Raw genomic sequence first — 18976 nt, forward strand, 5'->3', positions numbered from 1 at the left:
AAACCCTCTTTCAGGTGGCTAGTAGCGGACTTGACATTGTTAATTTCTGAGCGGACTGCTGCTGTGTTGTTAGCAATCTCCGTCTTAACTTCTCTTAGTTTGTACTTGAGGTAGTTTAAATCCTCTGCAAGCGGACTTGTCAGTACTCACCTGATAATCGTGGAGATATCATCTTTCAGAGAGGAGAGGATGTCCGATTTCAGACCTTCATACTCCATTGCGTTTCCTGACTGCGAGCTAGGCGACAAGCTAGGCGACAAGCTGGGCGACAAGCTAGGCGACAAGCTAGGCGACAAGCTAGGCGACAAGCTCCCACTTGCTTAAGTATAAGTATGCCGGCCCCTCGGGTTTAGATGCCCTTCCGGTTGTAACCACTGGTCCGTTTTTCCCCATCGGTCACAGGTGTTAGGGGGAGTGATAGTTCGTTTAAATTATCCTTTAAAAGGGGCTTGGAATTGTTAAAATATAAGCTAGACAGGCGTGAGCCCAGTTCAACATGCCTAACTCCATTGTCGGCTAGGTAGCGCCCCCGAAGTCGGCGTACTTCAACAGCTCCTGAATGAAGTCTTCGGCTGCTCTCCTCGGTGTCTGTTCACAGTTTATTGTGATCACGTTGAGAGAAGGTTGAGAGGGTGTTTGGAAAAAAACAACTAATCATTAGCTCAGCATGCTGGGAGAAGTTGATGGTTTGCTCGCTTGTTCAATTATTTCCATCTTACTTTGACTGCAGATGTAACCAGACATATTCCAGCAGGATTTGTAAAAAGCATTTTAACAGACACACAAAGCTGGAAAAGTCTTCATAGTCTTTTTTTTCTTTAGGTTACGAGCAGTTGTCTAAGCATTTCACTGCATATCGTACCGTGTATGACTGTGTATGTGACAAATAAAATTTGAATTTGATTTGAATTTGGTGAACCTCTCGGCTTGTGATTGGGAGCGTACGCTCCCGTCTACGATGACATTTGTACGTGCTGCTGAACACTTTAAGGTTTAAGATTTAGGGCAGTGCTGCTGTCTGTTCACCTTGTTGACTCTTGAAACCGACACCTTTGCTCTCGAACTGCATTTGTCTTCTGGGATACATTGATTGTCCTCGAAGCTTGTTCTTTAGTGTAAGATATACATGGGGATGAAGCTGAATAATATTCAACCAAAACACAGGCTCGGTGTGGTTCCAATTATGTTAATCTATCATTTTAGAATAGAATAGAATAGAATTCAACTTTATTGTCATTGCACATGCACAGGTACAGGGCAACGAAATGCAGTTTGCATCCATCCAGAAGTGCTTTAGTGATATAGGTATATTACAATATATATTAGCAATAGTATAGATATGTAAGTATATTACAGAAATGGGTCTATTGTGGTATGTTATAATGTACACATTATGAAGTATGTTGTGAATATTCTATAACTAAGTATGTACAGGCTGTAGTGAGTACAAGCTATGTACAGGCTATGAACAGGATATAAATATGAAAAACTATACAGAATATGAAATAAATAACTTTACAGAAATCTGAGATATACAGCTATACAGAAATGGGAACTGTGCAAGTTGTAAACAGTTGTAGGATTAAAGATTATTGAATGTACAGAATGATTATTTACACAGAGCTATACAGTAGTGCAGTTAAGATAAGTGAGGGTGTAGATAGTTTCTACAGAGGCTATATAAAGTGCTAGTGGTTGTGAGTGGTGGTTCAGTCCATGTTATTATTGTGTGTTTGAGGGTACAGTTGTCCATTGTGGGGGTGTGTATGTTCAGTCCATGAGTTTAACGTGGGTCAGATGTCAGGAGGCAGAGTTCAGGGGTCTGACAGCTGTGGGGAAGAAGCTGTTCCGGTATCTGGTGGTCTTAGTCCGGAGGCTCCTGTGGCGCCTCCCAGAGGGCAGGAGGGTGAAGAGTCCATGTGATGGGTGACTGGGGTCTTTGATGATTTTCCCAGCCCTTTTCAGACACCGCTTCCTGTAGATGTCTTTTATGGCAGGAAGTGGTGCTCCGGCGGTGCGCTGGGCAGTTTTCACGACCCTCTGCAATGCCTTCCGGTCCGAGGCAGAGCAGTTCCCGTACCAGACTGTTATACAGTTGGTCAGGATGCTCTCGATGGTGCAACGATAGAAGTTCACCAGGATGTCTGAGGACTAGGGATGGGTATTGATAAGATTTTAACGATTCCGATTCCATTTTCGATTCTGTTTAACGATTCGATTCTTTATCGATTCTCTTATCGATTCTTTTTTTTTTTTTTTTAAAAGGAGAACACTTAGAACTTTGTTTTATATCTTCTCTTTGAACAAGATAGAAATTTAGGAGTAACATGGCCTTACAAACCCAACAGTGAGATCTTAAGAGATCCAGCCTACGGCTCTTCAATGGGGTGTCACAGGGTCCCCAGGAAAAAAAATTGTAAATGTAAAATAATAAAATAAATATTCTTCTGTAGCAATAACAAAGTATAACATAAATTGTTCTGTAGCAATTACACAAGAATATCCAGTAATGTCCCTGCCCACAATTAAACACATTCACTTACCTAAAATCGGGGCATCTGCTGTGGCAAATGGGTTCAAGCCTTTGACCACAAACTTAGTCACTGCTCGGTGACATTCGTCTATCCTGGCCTGAAAGGAGACGCTACCGGTAGACTGCAGCGAGAACTGCCAGCGAGCGCCAGCCAGACTCTGTCTGTCTCTCTCATCATGGTCACCTACATGTACAGTAATGGCAGGTCTTGTAATAAGGCAGATTGCGCTGACATAATATGCGCTGTTAGTTGATTATTTACCTGCCGCATTAACGGGAGAGGACGTGCAAACGTTAGCGCTGCTGCTGGGTTGAGAGTCACGAGTCCGGAGCGGAATTAAAAACGCGTGTCATCGCGTGTTTTGTGAGCAAATGCTTTTGCATATTTGCAGTGTTTCCTCCCTTAAATGAAATATCTACTTTGCAAGTTGCCCTGTTGTCATCGGTTCTCATAAAGTATAATCAAACTTTTGAGCGTTTGAGCCGCTTAGGCGCCGTGTTTCCTGCCAGGTAAATGACGCTCCGCAACGTGGTGACGTCATTCGGGGCGACTGGAATCGATAAGGGAATCGTTTGCAAAAATGGCAAACGATTCCAAGGAATTGAAACAGTGGGAACCGGTTCTCAACAAGAACCGGTTTTCGATACCCATCCCTACTGAGGACAGGTGGTTCTTCCTCAGAGTCCTCAAGAAGAAGAGGCGCTGGTGAGCCTTCTTGACCAGCTTGGAGCAGTTGGTCGTCCAGGTGAGAAAGGGCTCATCACACAGCCTTGTGGTCATTGTGATGGTAGATGAGCAGTGGTTATCCAGCCGGACATGTTGGGGGCGGTTGGTCAGGAAGTCCAGTAACCATTTGCAGATGAGGGAACTGATGCCCAGATCTGTCAGTTTCCTGATGAGTTGTGAGGGGTGGATTGTATTGAATGCTGAACTGAAGTCTATAAACAGCATTCTGGCGTAGGTGTTGTTGTTGTCCAGGTGTGAGAGGACAGAGTGCAGTGCGATGGAGACTGCATCCTCTGTGCTCCTGTTCTGCCGGTATGCGAATTGGTGGTGGTCCAGGGTGTGGGGGAGACAGAATTTGAAGTGTGCTAGGACCAGCTGCTCTAAGCACTTAGTGATGATGGGGGTGAGTGCTACTAGTCATTGAGGCAAGATGGGTTGGAGTTTTTGGGTATCGGGACGATGGAGGTGGATTTGAAGCAGGCCGGTACCACAGCGTGGGCCAAGGACAGATTGAATATGTCTGTGAGCACTCCTGCAAGCTCCCCAGAACACGCTCTGAGAACACGCCCGGGGATGTCATCAGGACCTGCAGCCTTGTGGACATTGATCCTGCTCAGCACCGCTCCTACATCGGTGGGGGAGAGAGTCAGAGGTTGGTGGTCTGGCGTCATGTCTGCTTTGGTTGTGGTTGTGGGGTTCCCTCGCTCAAAACGAGCATAAAATTTGTTGAATTCGTTGAGAAAGGAGACATCAGAGGATGCGGGGGAGGGTTTGGTGGTCCTGTAGTCTGTAATGGTCTGGAGTCCTTGCCACATGCGTCGGGGGTTGGAGTTGGAGAAGTGTTCTTCTACCTTCTTTTTGTAATGGTGTTTGGCTTTTTTGATGCCCTTCTTTAGATTAGCCCTGGCTGTGCTGTAGGCGTGTGCATCTGCTGACCTAAAGGCGGGGTTGCGGGCCTTCAGGAGGAGACGAACATCCCGGTTCATCCAAGGCTTCTGGTTGGGGTACATGGTGATCCGTTTCTGGGTGGTGACACTGTCTGTGGTTTCGGAGATGTAATCCAGTACAGATGAGGCGTACTGGTCCAGGTCTGTGTGGGTGAACATATTCCAGTCTGTGTTTTTAAATCTGTCCTGGAGCACTGCCTCTGTCCCCTCTGGCCACACTTTAATTGTCCTCACAGCAGGTTTCACACGTTGGATGAGTGGTGAATACCTAGGTGTGAGGAACAAGGAGAGATGGTCCGATTGTCCAATGTGGGGGAGGGGTGTGGCTTTGTAGGCTCCAGCCAGGTTGGAATACACATGGTCTAAAGTCTTGTCTCCTCTGGTGTGGCAGGAGACATGTTGGTGGAATCTGGGGAGGACTGTCTTTAAGTTGGTGTGGTTGAAGTCGCCAGCAACAATAAAAGCAGCCTTGGGGTGTTTATTCTGGTGTTTGTTAATGGCTGCAGAAAGTTCTTTCATGGCCAACCTAGCATTAGCGTCGGGGGGTATATACACGGCAGTGAGTATGATCGAAGTGAGTTCTCTGGGGAGATAATAAGGTCTGCATTTGACCATTAAAAACTCTGCATTAGGTGAGCAGTGACTCTCAGTAGTAGTGGAGTTCATGCACCAAGCATTGTTAATATATATTTTGTTCTGGCTGCTGTGCCGTGGTGGACATTGATCCAGTTCCGTAGTCACCTGTAATAACAGACTGAGACACTTATAATATCATTTTCATCACTGCTCAATAACACTTTCCCTCTCTTATTCTTCTATCCACATTTTAACACATCTCTTTCCATCACTTCTTACAGACACACACAAACACACTTCTCTTTACTGCATTCCTCAGTTTCTACACACTTCATACTCCATGTTTTCTGTTCCATATTTCTGAAAGAGGAAAAAAAAATCATGCAATCAAAACCTGGATCCCGGCTGTACTGCTGAGCTCAGTGCTCTTACTATAGTAAAGTGAGAGTGATATTTCTATAACTAATGTGATATGATTAAATATGTGATTAATACATGAGAAGAAAAATCTGCCTCCACAACACCTACAGGCCAGTGGACACTCTTTCACTGATGAGGATGTACACATCCTGGACAGGGAGGAACGCCAGTTTGAGCGTGGCGTCAATGAGGCCATCTACATGAGAAGGGAAAGACCATCCCTGAATCGCGGAGGGGGACTAAGGGGACATCTTTTGCCATCTTACAATGCTGTGATTGCAGCCATTCTCCAACTCTCTGTGAATGGTACTCATGGCCATTGATCAGTGGTCATGAGAATTTACATAATTATGATGAAGGAACTGACCTACCAGCCCATTGTTCCTTCAGTGGTTCTAGTTACTGTTTATAAGATTGGGGAAACCTGCAGTCAGCTGAGACTGAAGAAGTCACTTGGATGAGTGACGAAACGTTTCTCCCACTGAAAACGCTACGTCCAGATGAACAGAATCAACTTTTCGAGATTTACTTACCTGAATGATTGAGCATGCATCAAGAAGAATTTAGAATGGATTACCTTGCTGAATCCTTTTAGACAAGGGACTTAGGACTTACTATCTAATCGTGTCCCACATAGATGATGTTCTCCAGTGCCCACTGTAATGTGGAGAAGCTCACTTTACGATTTTTTGATCAGTAACAAGACAGAACCAGACGTGGAAGCTGCGGGATGCTGGACGGGCTCAGCTGAACCTCTAGCTGTCATGGTGTAGCTGAGATATAATGTACGAATTGTGAACATTCTCAAAACTGTATTGTACATAGGTTATACTTTTTTATTGTGTGAACTTTATTTTTGTGGAACTAAGGTTCCGTGTGTTATTGTTGAAGTGGGACATTAATCAGTGTAACGCCACCTGCGGCCACATTGCGGGTGTGGGGTTTCCTAGCCAGAGCTGTACGGACTCCACACTGGTGAGGCACGCTTTCTGTAGCTCTTCTCCCTGTACTAAATTATCCATAAAAATTCGGTGTATTTGTCTTTGTTAAGTATTGGCTCCTAGGGTTAAAAGCTCTCAAAGTGTTTTCAATCGCTTTGAGTGAGAAAAATGATATTTGGAACTGCGCTTTATCTGTTGTATCATCCGTTTGTGTGGAACTGACTTGTGTTAAACAGGGTGAGGAGAAGCCTGCTGCCGCTGTGTGACACTGATTTTGCTGCTGCACTCTGTTTTATAGGTATGTGTAAATGTGTAGTTTTTGTTTTATGTGTATAATGAGCTCATGTCCCGAGGCTGTGCTCTGAGCAGTATCTTCAGCCATGTTGGGAAGAGTTAAAAAGTTGTTTGAATATGTATTATGCAATTGACCTATTTTAATGGGAATTTGAATGTTATACGTTATTGTTAGTGATTCCATAATTGTCTCTGTTTTACCCCACTGTAATATTTGATTTTGAAGTGGCGGTTGTGAAAATTATTATTTTGATAAGTTGTATTTTCTTTTATATGATGCAAGCAGAGCTGTACGGACTCCACACTGGGTGAGGAGAAGCCTGCTGCCGCTGTGTGACACTGATTTTGCTGCTGCACTCTGTTTTATAGGAATAAACCCTGTTTCCAGCCAGTCCGTGTCTGTTGTCACAACGCAGTCGACCATTTCACATCTGCTACAATGGCAGGATGCTGGATGGGCTCGGCTGAACATCCAGCTGGCGTGGCAGGGCGAGCAGGTGCGAAAACCTCTGGCTGAGGCATGGCAGGTGACGGCATAGCAACCACAGACGGCAGGGCGGGCTCTCCAGAGCACTCAGCAGGAACTGATGGCGGAGCGGGAGCTGTGGAGTGCTGGGGTGGTTCGCCTGAACCCCCAGCAGACACTAGAAGAGTCTACACAAACTGCTCAGTGACCCCCATGGAAGCAGAAACAGGCTCTTCGGGAGGTCCGGAGCAAAGTTAGTCCTCCAAATCAGCCTCTGGATCCAAGCTGGCCTGGGTCTCAGTCCCACAGGGGCTTTGCTGAGCCTCACGGCTAGCATCTCCAGTGAAAACAGTCTCGAAGCCTGACTTCTTAGAAGCATGGGTCGTGGCATGATCAATACACAGAGATGCTAGATAATTGTGCAAAGCGATAAGATGTTCTGTGGAAGACTTGGGCAGTAACTTGTCAGTCTTAGTCCTTTCATGAACATGAACAGTCTCTTCATAACCGGGCCAATGAACTAGCAAATCTGTGTTGATTTTAGCTTCCTCCTTAGAAAAAACACACGGAACACAGTCACCCACCTCATGCTGCTGTAAGCCGCGGTGATGACGTGGACACCGCCTCCTCCTGGAAGCCACGGTTGTGGAAGCTGGCGCTGCCATGGCTGAGGTGAATGTGGTGCTAGAAGCAGCCACTGGTTGTGTCCAGGAAAATGCAGCACTTGTCTGCTGCTGCATCGACATGGACCTGGAGACAGGCGGGAGGCTCAACACGCCAACTTTAATTCCTGTATCTGGTGTAGGGAGAGCTGCGTCACACAGGGGCTGGAGTGATTCGGTCTGCATGCTGAGGGACTTGCTGCTTTGGCAGTGAATGGGAAACTCCTCCAGTTGTAGCCAAAAAAAGTCTTTGTGCTGCTCCGATAAGCGCTCCACAAAAAACAGGTTGGCAGCAATAATCCGACATAGCTGGACCCGAATAGATTCTTTCTCCACCTCCTCCCCTTGAGCAGAGAAGATAATCCAAAATCCATGGAGCTGTGTGACGTGGACACTGTTAAGCGTTCAAATATTGAGGAGGAATACAGGAGGGATTCAAAATCACAACACTTGTCCAGGAGGGTTGGGACAAACGATGATTTTAATAAACACACGTGTGGGGGGATGAACACTGTCACACACTCAGCGTCAATCTCCGCCCAATAATACACAAGCAGTTGTTTTTATAGCATCACGGTATTATTTATGATGCCCCCTCATGCGTCAAGCAGATACAACCCATATGGAAAAGAAATAGTAAAAACTTATATGATTTACTCATGAAAGTGGCCACTTTCATGAGTAAATCAAAATAATAATTTTGATAAATTTTGATAAATAAATAAATTCTCCATTTGTAAAATAATTTTAGAATTCCACATTAACAAAGTGAGTTTCGAAATGTTTTTTAAAAACCTCATTACATTTCAACCATTACCATCCTAGGGGCGCTAGGATGGTAATGAGGTGCTTGAAATGTTGTAGGTGGCTGAGTTTATACTGCTACCATTGAGACTGATCGGGACTCCGTCTTTGTGGATCTATGGAAGTCCATATATACAGGGTGTAGCATCCCCTGGGTAAAGGTGGTGATCTGCAGGGGGGTCAGGGGTTTTTCCCTTTCAAGTTCTTGTAGGCAACTGATGACTTTCTTTTTGTAGTTGCTTCTGGGGTTTCACCTTGAAGCTTCAAAGGTATTGTTGTCACTGAGGAGTTTAGTCATGTTTATTTGCTCTGCTTCTTTTTGTCAGGGATAAAATACACATATATATACTTTTTGTGTCCCAGCTGAGTAACAGGAGGAGAAGAGTGGTGGTGCAGCAGAGGAACAATTTCAGCCATTTGGACTCAGCTCAGCCACTACAGAGGAAACAATGTCTTCAACACAAAAGGTGAGAAGAACATCATAGTTACACTGTTATTGAAACTGTGTGTACAGCTGGTCGGTTTTTAAAAACCTGTTAACAGCAGCTTTATCTTTTCCATCCTGGGCTCCTCCATATATACAGAATCTACATTCACAACCAAAAACCACAGAAGTTGCAAAAAAATACAAAGATCTTATTTTCTCTACACACATTGAAACCACAATATCATCAGTTGAACTGAAAAAATTTTCTGAAGTTATATAGATTCTTTGATGATCAATATTTCTTCAATATTGTCATTTTGTACAACTCTCATTGTAGGACATCATTGTAATGTGATACTATCACCAGAAGGTGGTGGTAACACACCAACAATGTGTTTTTTTGACATGTCTGATTCCACCAATTTCAGTTTGTTCCACGACTGCATTTCACTCACTGCCTGTGTTTGTATCTCTGTCACTGCAGGACCAACATGGAGCAAGAAGTCAGCGCTCTCAGGAGGCTGACAAACCTCACAGAAGAAAGGGAGAGGAAACTTACAGCTGTGATGAGTGTGGGAAGGAATTTACCCAGGCTGGACACTTAAAACAACACCAAATCATCCACAGTGGAGTTAAAGCGTACAGTTGTGACTTGTGTGGAAAGTCTTTTACACTGGCTCAAACCTTAAAAACACACCAACTCACTCACAGTGGAGTTAAACCTTACAGCTGTGAGTTTTGTGGAAAGTCTTTTACCTTGGCTGGACACTTAAAAACACACCAACTCATCCACAGTGGATTTAAACCTTACAGCTGTGAGTTTTGTGGAAAGTCTTTTACCCAGGCTGGGGGCTTAAAAACTCACCAACTCATCCACAGTGGAGTTAAACCTTACAGCTGTGAGTTGTGTGGAAAGTCTTTTACCCAGGCTGGGGGCTTAAAAACTCACCAACTCATCCACAGTGGAGTTAAAGCGTACAGTTGTGACTTGTGTGGAAAGTCTTTTACACAGGCTGGAGACTTAAAAAGACACCAAATCATCCACAGTGGAGTTAAACCTTACAGCTGTGAGTTGTGTGGAAAGTCTTTTACCTTGGCTGGACACTTAGAAACACACCAACTCATCCACAGTGGATTTAAACCTTACAGCTGTGAGTTTTGTGGAAAGTCTTTTACCCAGGCTGGGGGCTTAAAAACTCACCAAGTCATCCACAGTGGAGTTAAACCTTACAGCTGTGAGTTGTGTGGAAAGTCTTTTACCCAGGCTGGGGGCTTAAAAACTCACCAACTCATCCACAGTGGAGTTAAAGCGTACAGTTGTGACTTGTGTGGAAAGTCTTTTACCCAGGCTGGAGACTTAAAAAGACACCAAATCATCCACAGTGGATTTAAACCTTATAGCTGTGACTTGTGTGGAAAGTCTTTTACCCAGGCTGGAGACTTAAAAAGACACCAAATCATCCACAGTGGATTTAAACCTTATAGCTGTGACTTGTGTGGAAAGTCTTTTACCCTGGCACAAACCTTAAGAACACACCAAGTCATCCACATTGGAGTTAAACCTTACAGCTGTGAGTTGTGTGGAAAGGCTTTTACCAAGGCTGGAAACTTAAAAAGACACCAAATCATTCACAGTGGATTTAACACTTAACCCCCCCCAGAGAGCAGTCATAAGGGAATCCACACAGGAGAGACACCATACAAGTGCAGACACTGTGACAAAAGCTGGTCACAATCAGGTCATAGTAACAAAGATGAAGATGGTAATATTGTGTATCTGAGTGACTTTTAGGTCTTTATGTCCATCCCATGTCAAATCGGAGCAGAAACAAAGGTGTTGCATTTATATTTTTGTTGAGTGTAGTTTTTTATCTTGTAATTTTAACCTGATTGTTTGGAACAAGTCTGATCAGTAAATTTATGGAGTTATACTGAATGAACTCTTTGGAAAAATGAAGACTCATTTTCTTTCAGTAAGCTGAGTGTTGTAATGTAAACAGTAAAATGTAATTGGACATTGGCAGAGATGCTTTTTATTTCAGGCGACGTTCAGAATAAAAACGTTGAAGGAATTCCCTGACTTACAATGTCTTTGTTTAGAAGTGGAGCGACGCACATGGATCCATTTCTCAACCCTGTCGTCACTGTGGTGGTGGGAAAGAGTTTCTCTGTGATCTTTGTGGAAAAACTTCCAATCATCAACGGGACCAAAAACCACATCAACGTAGCCACACTGGAGACAAAATGAACTACTGCAAAGAATGTGGGAGAGGCTTCCACACACCAAGTACATTAAAATACATGAACTCTTCCACAGTGGGGTCAAAAAGCACATCTGTGACCAGTGTGGGTCATCCTTCACCACTGGACGTGAGCTCAATGAAAAAGCATAAGGGAATCCACACAGGAGAGACACCATACAAGTGCAGACACTGTGACAAAAGCTGGTCACAATCAGGTAACAAAGATGAACGTACACACATGGAAGTGAACTTCAGCTGTGACAAGTGTGACAAGAGTTTCAGGAATGTCAGTTCATACTCCGAACACAAACGATCCCACGCTGTAAATAAACTGTTTCACTGTTACCAATGTGCAAAAACATTCACTTCATTATCTGCTCTGTGCAAACATCAGCCTGATCATGCAGGACTGAAATCACTGGATGTTAATAGGAAAATTGTGCTTAGTAGTCAGTATAGTCTTTCAATGATATAAGTTTGCATATGGTAGAATGCTGCATGTAATCATTTGTGTGTAGAAGTATATAGTTGGTGGCATATTGAAAGAATGTCTCATCCTAGGAGTTCTGTAACATTCTAGGGTGTTCACCCCCACATCCTAGGAGCATGGGAGAGGTCGTACCTTGTCTTATTGTTTTACGGTAGGATTAACGTAGCTATGTCAGTTTAAATGCTTTTTTACATATAGATGAACTGTTGGATTTTCCAGACCAGCAGGTTAAGGGAAGTCGTTTATGGGGCCACACTCTGAACCCCCCCCCCCCCCCCCCCCCCACACACACACACACACACACACACCTCCACATTCCAATGTAAGGAACAAACGCTCCCTGAAGTATAAATAAAGACCAGGGCAGTTTCTCAGTGCGAGTCTCAGTTCTGGAGACTGCCCTTGCTAGCAAGAAGTTCTGTGTGTTTTTCTTCTCTGAGTCTTTACTGAAGAAGTGTTTTAGAGTATATTTCTTAACACTGGATCACAATGAATCTGAAGAGAGAGAAAGATCCTCTTCTGGTTTCAGGGTCAGACTTAAAAACCTTGAGATCAGGCTCCACAGAGTTCAGATGGAATCTCCTGTAAAGAGTGTCAGCTGATGCCACACTTGGATCTGATGAGGGAGCTCTGATTTCTGGACCTGCAGTGAATAATCCTGAATGTTACATTTAGGAAGCTGCATGTATAGATATGCATATCAAGTTTATTATTTTTCCTTTGAGGGATTTTAATTCTCTAAAATGTTATCCCTGTTACATTTTAATCTTTGTTTCCTTAGGACACAGTAGTGTTTAGTAGTTGTATTCATTTTATGTGTTACCTAAGTTAAATTTCAATCCTTCATTCATCATAAATCATTTTCTTCCAAAACTACAAATATTTTCACAGCAGTTGCTCTTAAAACCTCCAAAATGAACTAAATCTGTCCACCAGCTTTGAAACAACACCTGCTGTGACTTTATGTCCAGAAAAAAGAAACTCAAGCTAAACTGGTTTTGGGCTGTACTTTCATATAATGCCAGTTTGTACCAGAACATGAAGCAGTGAGTCAGTGTAACATTTATTTAATTAGGCAAAGACCACATTCATATTCACAGTGGCAGCAAAGAAATGTTGAAAGTTAAAAACAGCAGCACACATCAGAACCATTTTAAAGATCACAGGTGACTACTTTTACTTAATTCAAATTCTGTTAAACCTCTAATTTTTGCTCCTCCTTTCACTTTAGTGTATTTAGTCCTTGAAGTCCACATGTTGTTTTTTTAATGAATTCATTTTGATCCACATGTTCTGCAGCTGTTTTCCTGTTGGAGTTTGTATTATGAAATCCTGATCATGTTAAAGCGTTAGTTATATTTGATGAACTCTGTAACGTTTGTCTTATTAAACAGTGTAACTGCTCCTGAAGGTTTTTCATGTTCGAAGTAGAATGAAGGGCCATGCTCCAACTGATGTTCAGCCAGTATTTTAATCTTCTTTTCACCAGCAAACACCGTGAAAAACTGGTGAAATGATCAATGAAAAACACGGATATTACATCAGGAGAACAAAAATTACAACTCAAATAAAACATGCACACAAAGTAAACGCACCAACACACTGTTTGCGCCTTTCTACTGAACATCCATGAGCAATTGTAGTCCATATCTTCAATATTTCCACCTTTTACACAAGCCAGCATTCTCTTTCTGGCTCGAGCCTTCAGTCTCTGGTGACATGTGCGCTTAATTGAGCATCACCCCAAAGCACGCACACCACAAAGCGTCACACTCAGGCCCACCAGTAGGTGGCGACAACACAACATGAATCCAGATTAAACACCAAATGTTGAACATTGCAATTACATAATAATTACATTTCAATGCGACAGCTACAAACAGTTTGGTGTGAAAAATGAAGAAATGGTCTCAGAACAAGTAGTTTGAGCCCTGATTTCTGATTCAAACTAATTTAACTGTTTTCAGTGGTACATGTGGAGCTTTATCACAGGAGGAGACACACCGACACATATTTCCTTTCAATTTGGTTTTCTACTTGTTTTCTATCTTTTTAGTTAATTAACTGATTTTAATTCTCAGATTTTGCCACCTAATTCATTATTTCCAAAGATATGCACGTGGCACAGTAACAGTATCTTTAGCAGTAGCTTGGGACCTGACGGTAAATGTTTACTTTGTCTCTCTGAGATTTACTGATAGAAAACTTTGCAGAGAGAACAACACAGTATGAACAGTCTTCTCACAGGTACTGATAAAGAAACAAATATAGAGTTTCTCTTAATTTTGCTTCAGTTTGTTTTCTGTAATCTTGAGCTTCACATGTTAAGTTTACAGATGGTGAGCTTAAGTTGCCAGAATGTAATGTTCCTACAAAAATACAGGCTAAGTGTGTACCCGTGTTAGTGATTTAACTGAGGCAGCTCAACAAAGCCAGTCCTTCTTTGTATTAATTGACTTGACAAAACCAACAAACCCAGGTGAGAGATAAAGGGTATCACAACAGTGGTTATCTGTTTTCTCTTATTTTGATCTAATACAGGGGACATTAAAGTCACTTTAGCAAAATGTATTTTAATAGTTGAACGTTATTGGCAATAGCTGTTACGGCCCTGGCCGTCTAGAGTTTGTTTCTGTGCTATGTCTTTAAGTATCTACAGGTCCTTCCTGATAGGAGAGCTGGCGGTGGGTTATTGGTCCCCTCATCATGTGGCTGTTTTTAAAACATCCCTCACCAGCAGTTGTTGGCGGCAGCAGGTGACAGCAGCAGCAGACCCATCCTTGGCCTCCAAACTTTGTGACATTCGTGTGTGTGATCCTTAAGACCTACAGAGCTTTGGACATAGTATGTAGACACATTTTCACTTGTAAAGAGTAAACTGTAAATAAGCACTGAAGCAGAAGAGGAGAGCTGCCTTAATATTCTCCTGTTTATTTCAGTTAGGGAGTTAGGTGTAGCATGTGTCCTTTGTTTGGTTTATGTTTCACATAGGGTTTAGATAGCACCTCCTTTCCTGACTTAGCTTGTTTTTTTTTTGTTGTTGTTTTTTTTTTGGGGGGGGGGGGGGGGGGGGGGGGGCTTGTTATTTCGGGCTTTGTTCATCCCAGAGTAAAGTTTTTCAGTGTAGATACAAATGAACCACCGCTCACTTCAAAGATTGGCTTCTGACTATGGTTTTTGGAACCAGGGTGGGGTCACTTCCTTTCCAACCCTTATGTTATGTTTCTGTACCCCTAGACTGGGGCGTAACAATAACCTACAAATATGACTGATTGGTTCTCTTATTTGAGCCCTGCGAGCTGAAAGTCACCATATTTTCATCAATCAACAAAATGCAGTGAATGAACAAAAGATAAATCAATAAGTGGTGTAAACACCTTTTGCCTCAATTCAACAGCATCAATTCTTCTAGGTGCACTTGCACACAGTTTTTGAAGGTAGGTTGTTCCTACCAGCTTCCTCACATCCTTCTCTCTCTTCATGTAAACCCAGACACACTCAATGATGTTCAGGGTTCTGTGGTGGGCTGTACTATCACTTCCAGTACTTCTTGTTCTTCTCTACACTGAAGATAGTTCTTAATGACTTTGACTGTATGCTTGGGGTCATTCTTCTGCTGCAGGATAATTCAAATTCACTGAATCATCATTTGAATAGAGACAAATACATTCTTACTGCTGAGTTGCAGCTGTGGGTGACATGGGAAATTGTTACCTGCAGAAAAAATTGTTGCTGCAAGAAGAACAGAGTGTAATCAGTGTTTATTAGTGGTGTCCTTTGGTGTACTGCAGTGTTTAGGATGACGTTTTACTTCAGTGCAGTTCAGTGATGGATGGAGGGAATTTTATTGTAGTCACAGAGATCCATAACAGGGAGCAGGAAAAGAGTTCCACTGGATCACAATAATAAAGTCTAAGAGAACAAGATGTATTTAATTTTATCCAATCCAAACCATCTTTATTTATAAAGCACTTTAAAATACCCAGCACAGGACCAAAGTGCTATACAGTAAATCAGAATCAGAAAGGGTTTTATTGCCAAATGTTGAGCAGGTTTACAACATTAGGAAATTGCTGCCTCTGCACTCAGTATAACAGAGTCTAAACTTATTGGTGCTTGGAGTGAATGGGTCATTTGAGTGTGCAGACAAGCAACAACATGCCCCAAGTAAAACTGTGTTGCAATGTGTATGAAACTTATTGATACTTTTGGAAGCATCATTGGAAAGAATAAACTGTGTGTTATGCTGTGTGTGTGACACCTTGTTTTGGAAGGGGAGAGGTTTCCTGTTCTTTGTGCGTTCTGATAAAGGCTCTGTGGTGATGTGAATATGTTTACAAAATGCTGACCACTGTGAGTATCTTTGACCTCTGACGTTGTGACCAGTCAAAGTAGCAAATACACAGTTCCTATTTCCTTCTTTAAATTACATGTGGAGTCAGATCATGACTCCCGGACCTGGAGTGGCGCTCAACCTAAAGCTGACTGCCAGTCAAAACTGCCATTCATCTTCCACAGTTTAGGTCTGTGCCCATTGTATTTCCATATGTTCTATTGTTGTTGTTTTTTGTTTTTTTTACTGAAAAGGGTGCTCTTTGTCATATAAATTGTGTAGCATGTTCGATTGAAAATGTGATATTATACAGAATCTATATTTTTATTTTTATTTTTTTGAACACATCTCAGGAATAACTTCTTAAAAAGGTGGAAAAACAGAAGTTTATATTTTTGTTGATATTGTGGTAGCACTCTTTCTACACTAGTTGGTGTCTTTAGTTCATAGTAGTTTTCTATCACTTTGACTTTCCAAGTATTACTGCTATTTATTGTGGCGTTGTTGTTGTTGTTGTTGTTATTACTATTTGCATAACTTTTTCCTTTTTGGCACTTGCAGTTAAATTACCTCTCTAACTGACGTGCTCTTGGTCATCATGAAAAATTTCTGTTAAAGCTAACATTTCAGCAAAATATTAATTGTACCTGAACAAAAAAGTCTGTATTTTATTTTCAAAACTGAAGCTGTGCACTTTTGAAATGGAGCAATAACAGTTTTTCAGAAGCTCATAAGAATGGTTTTATGAATGTTTTTTTTGCATCAAACAAATATAGTTGAAATGTAAGGGTATAAATATGAAGGCTTTGCAGTTTTACACTTTATGTACTCAGTTAACTTGTTACATTTGTAAATAACTGTTCCTTGTTTTTTGTACTTCATCTTCGGTGTCCATACACATTTCTTTTTGTGCATTTGCTGATTTGTCATTTTTGTTAGAACATGGCAATAGGTATTTTGCCAAAAACAATAAGAAGGAATCAGGGAATTTGTTTAGAGTGAGTGAATTGCAGAAAAATAAATATTCACAATATCAAAGTGACCACTCAGGATTACAAAGGTCACAGTGACTACAGCCTCTTGTGTATTCTCACCGTTCATTGTTTTCATTGTAGCGGAGACTAAAATGTGATCATGACTGTCATCAGTTCACGTTTTAAAATATGCCTTGGATTTTTGATTGTGGAGAAGTCTCATTTTGAGGTTCATTGGTGTAAAGGGGGGAAAAGGAGAAGATTTGCAAAATAAAAATGTTGAATTCAAAAAAAAAAAAAAGGAAATTGCTGCGGTGCTTAGTGCAAACATACTGTCATAAATAACGCTTAAATAGACATGAGAAAAAAAACAAGAATAAGAATTAAAAGTGCTAAGTAGATAGATATATACATGAGTGCAGGTGGTGATCAGTGCCAAACATGGAATGATGCAGTGAACACAGCGTAGGGTCATGTGTTAGTGGTGGGAACAGTCATACGGTTATTGTTCATGTGTCCAACAGAGGGGAAGAAACTGTTCTTATGGCGAGAGGTTCTGGTGCGAATGGACCGGAGCCTCCTGCCTGAGGGGAGCAGGTCAAACATACTGTGTCCAGGGTGAGAAGGGTCAGCTGAGATCCGAGCTGCACGCCGCAGTGTCCTGGAGGTGTACATGTCCTGCAGAGATGGGAGTCTGCAGCCAATCACCTTCTCAGCAGAGCGCACAACACGCTGCAGTCTCTGTTTGTCCCTGATAGTGGCTCCAGCGTACCACACAGTGATGGAGGAGGTGAGGATGGACTCGATGATTGCAGTGTAGAATTGCATCATCGTCCGTGTTGACAGGTTGAATTTCTTCAGCTGCCTCTGTTTTGGAGGAAGGAAGGTTCAGGGTTTCAGTAGTCATCATTATGGGCTCATCCGATTAGAATGAGAATAAGCAGTCATCATTTGCAGGTTTTGTCGTTTTATTGTATAACGGATAAAGGAAAGAAAGACACACATGGACTGCTCTCTCTAAAAAGGACATAAAGTATGATTTAAGTAACTCAAAATGATACATGAACTCAGGAGACTCAAAGAGAAACTCACCTCAGCTGCCGCCCCATGTGGGAGTGAAGAAAGAGTGAGGGGTAGGTGAGTGCAGTCCTTATATAATGAGTGACAGGTGAGTGCGATTAAGGCGAAGCACCACACCCAATCAAAGGTGAGGAAAAGAAACAAGGTGCATCTGGTGAAGTGAATGTGCTAGAAGGTGAGCCTTTACAACAGCCGCCCCCATATTTCTACTGAGAAATATGTTCAAAGGATTAGAGATGCTCCTTTTCACAAAGCGGGGGCAGAGGAATCAGACATGCTACAGGTCTAATATAGGTTCAGGGGGTCGACCTAGAGGTCGACAATGCAGGCCAGACAGTTCAGGGGGCCGACCATGTAGCCAGCAGTGGCGGCAAAGCAGGTCCAAATGCCAACCGCGTGGGATGCAGCGGCAGGCCCAGACCTGCAGACCGTTGGGCAGTTTTGCAGGTGCTGGGGGCAATGTACGGGGCTTGGCAGAGGCAGGACCAGGTGATGCAGGAGCAGGCAGCGCCCTGACCACTGGCGGAATGGCAGCCACAGGCGGTGGAACTGGTGATAGTGGCACTGCCGGTGACGACATAGGTAATGCTGATGGTAGAGTATGAGGTGGCTGAATGAATTCAGAGCCATCAGCGGACACAAGGATGTGCTGGAGCGGTTCTCCTGAACCTGAACTGGAAGATGTGAACAAACATTGGGCATGTGTGGAACTGCTCTGGGGTTGGAAGTCTGTGATTGGACCTTGGAGTGTCCATCCTAAGCGGGTTTTGACTGCTGCAGGAGATCCAAATGGTCCATGTCTAACTGGTGCAATAGGCGTAATAAGGTGGGTATGATCAGAGCCTATGAGCAGTAGTGGAGCTGCTTTGTTAATGAAGGTTAATGGGATACCTTGAAGATGCTTGTATCTCCGTTGAAGAGAGGATACGGGGTAGGTGTGGTCTGAAAGTGCTAAGTGACTTGTAGCGAAGGCATTATTATTATTGTGTAAGTTTTCTCTGGATGTGCGATGGGAGAAATCTGGAAACTTACACAAGACCCTTGAATAGTTTCAACTTC

At 42.7% G+C, this 18976-nt stretch overlaps 1 protein-coding gene across 8 annotated transcripts in view; it reads left to right on the top strand.

The window, feature by feature from the left end:
* Positions 1-18976, top strand: part of LOC309694075 (uncharacterized protein) — a 68604-nt gene that overhangs the window by 12334 nt on the left and 37294 nt on the right. Inside the window, exons 1-4 of one of the 8 annotated variants that reach the window (XR_014272785.1) lie at positions 5851-8639; positions 8734-8837; positions 9282-11167; positions 11205-12356. The exons of 1 other annotated variant lie outside the window; for it this stretch is intronic. Coding sequence is in view for 3 of the 7 variants with exons in the window: in XM_082513817.1 (XP_082369943.1) it covers positions 8820-8837; positions 9282-10448 (1185 nt within the window). In the remaining 4 variants the exon portion in view is untranslated. Of the gene's footprint in view, positions 1-5850; positions 8640-8733; positions 8838-9281; positions 12357-18976 lie in introns of those variants that run through there. 6 more of the 8 variants (XM_082513824.1, XM_082513825.1, XM_082513817.1 and 3 more) reach the window with 6 other exon arrangements.

Source organism: Aulonocara stuartgranti (genome assembly GCF_965226115.1).
Source record: "Aulonocara stuartgranti genome assembly, chromosome: 3".
NCBI classification, from domain to species: Eukaryota; Metazoa; Chordata; class Actinopteri; order Cichliformes; family Cichlidae; genus Aulonocara; species Aulonocara stuartgranti.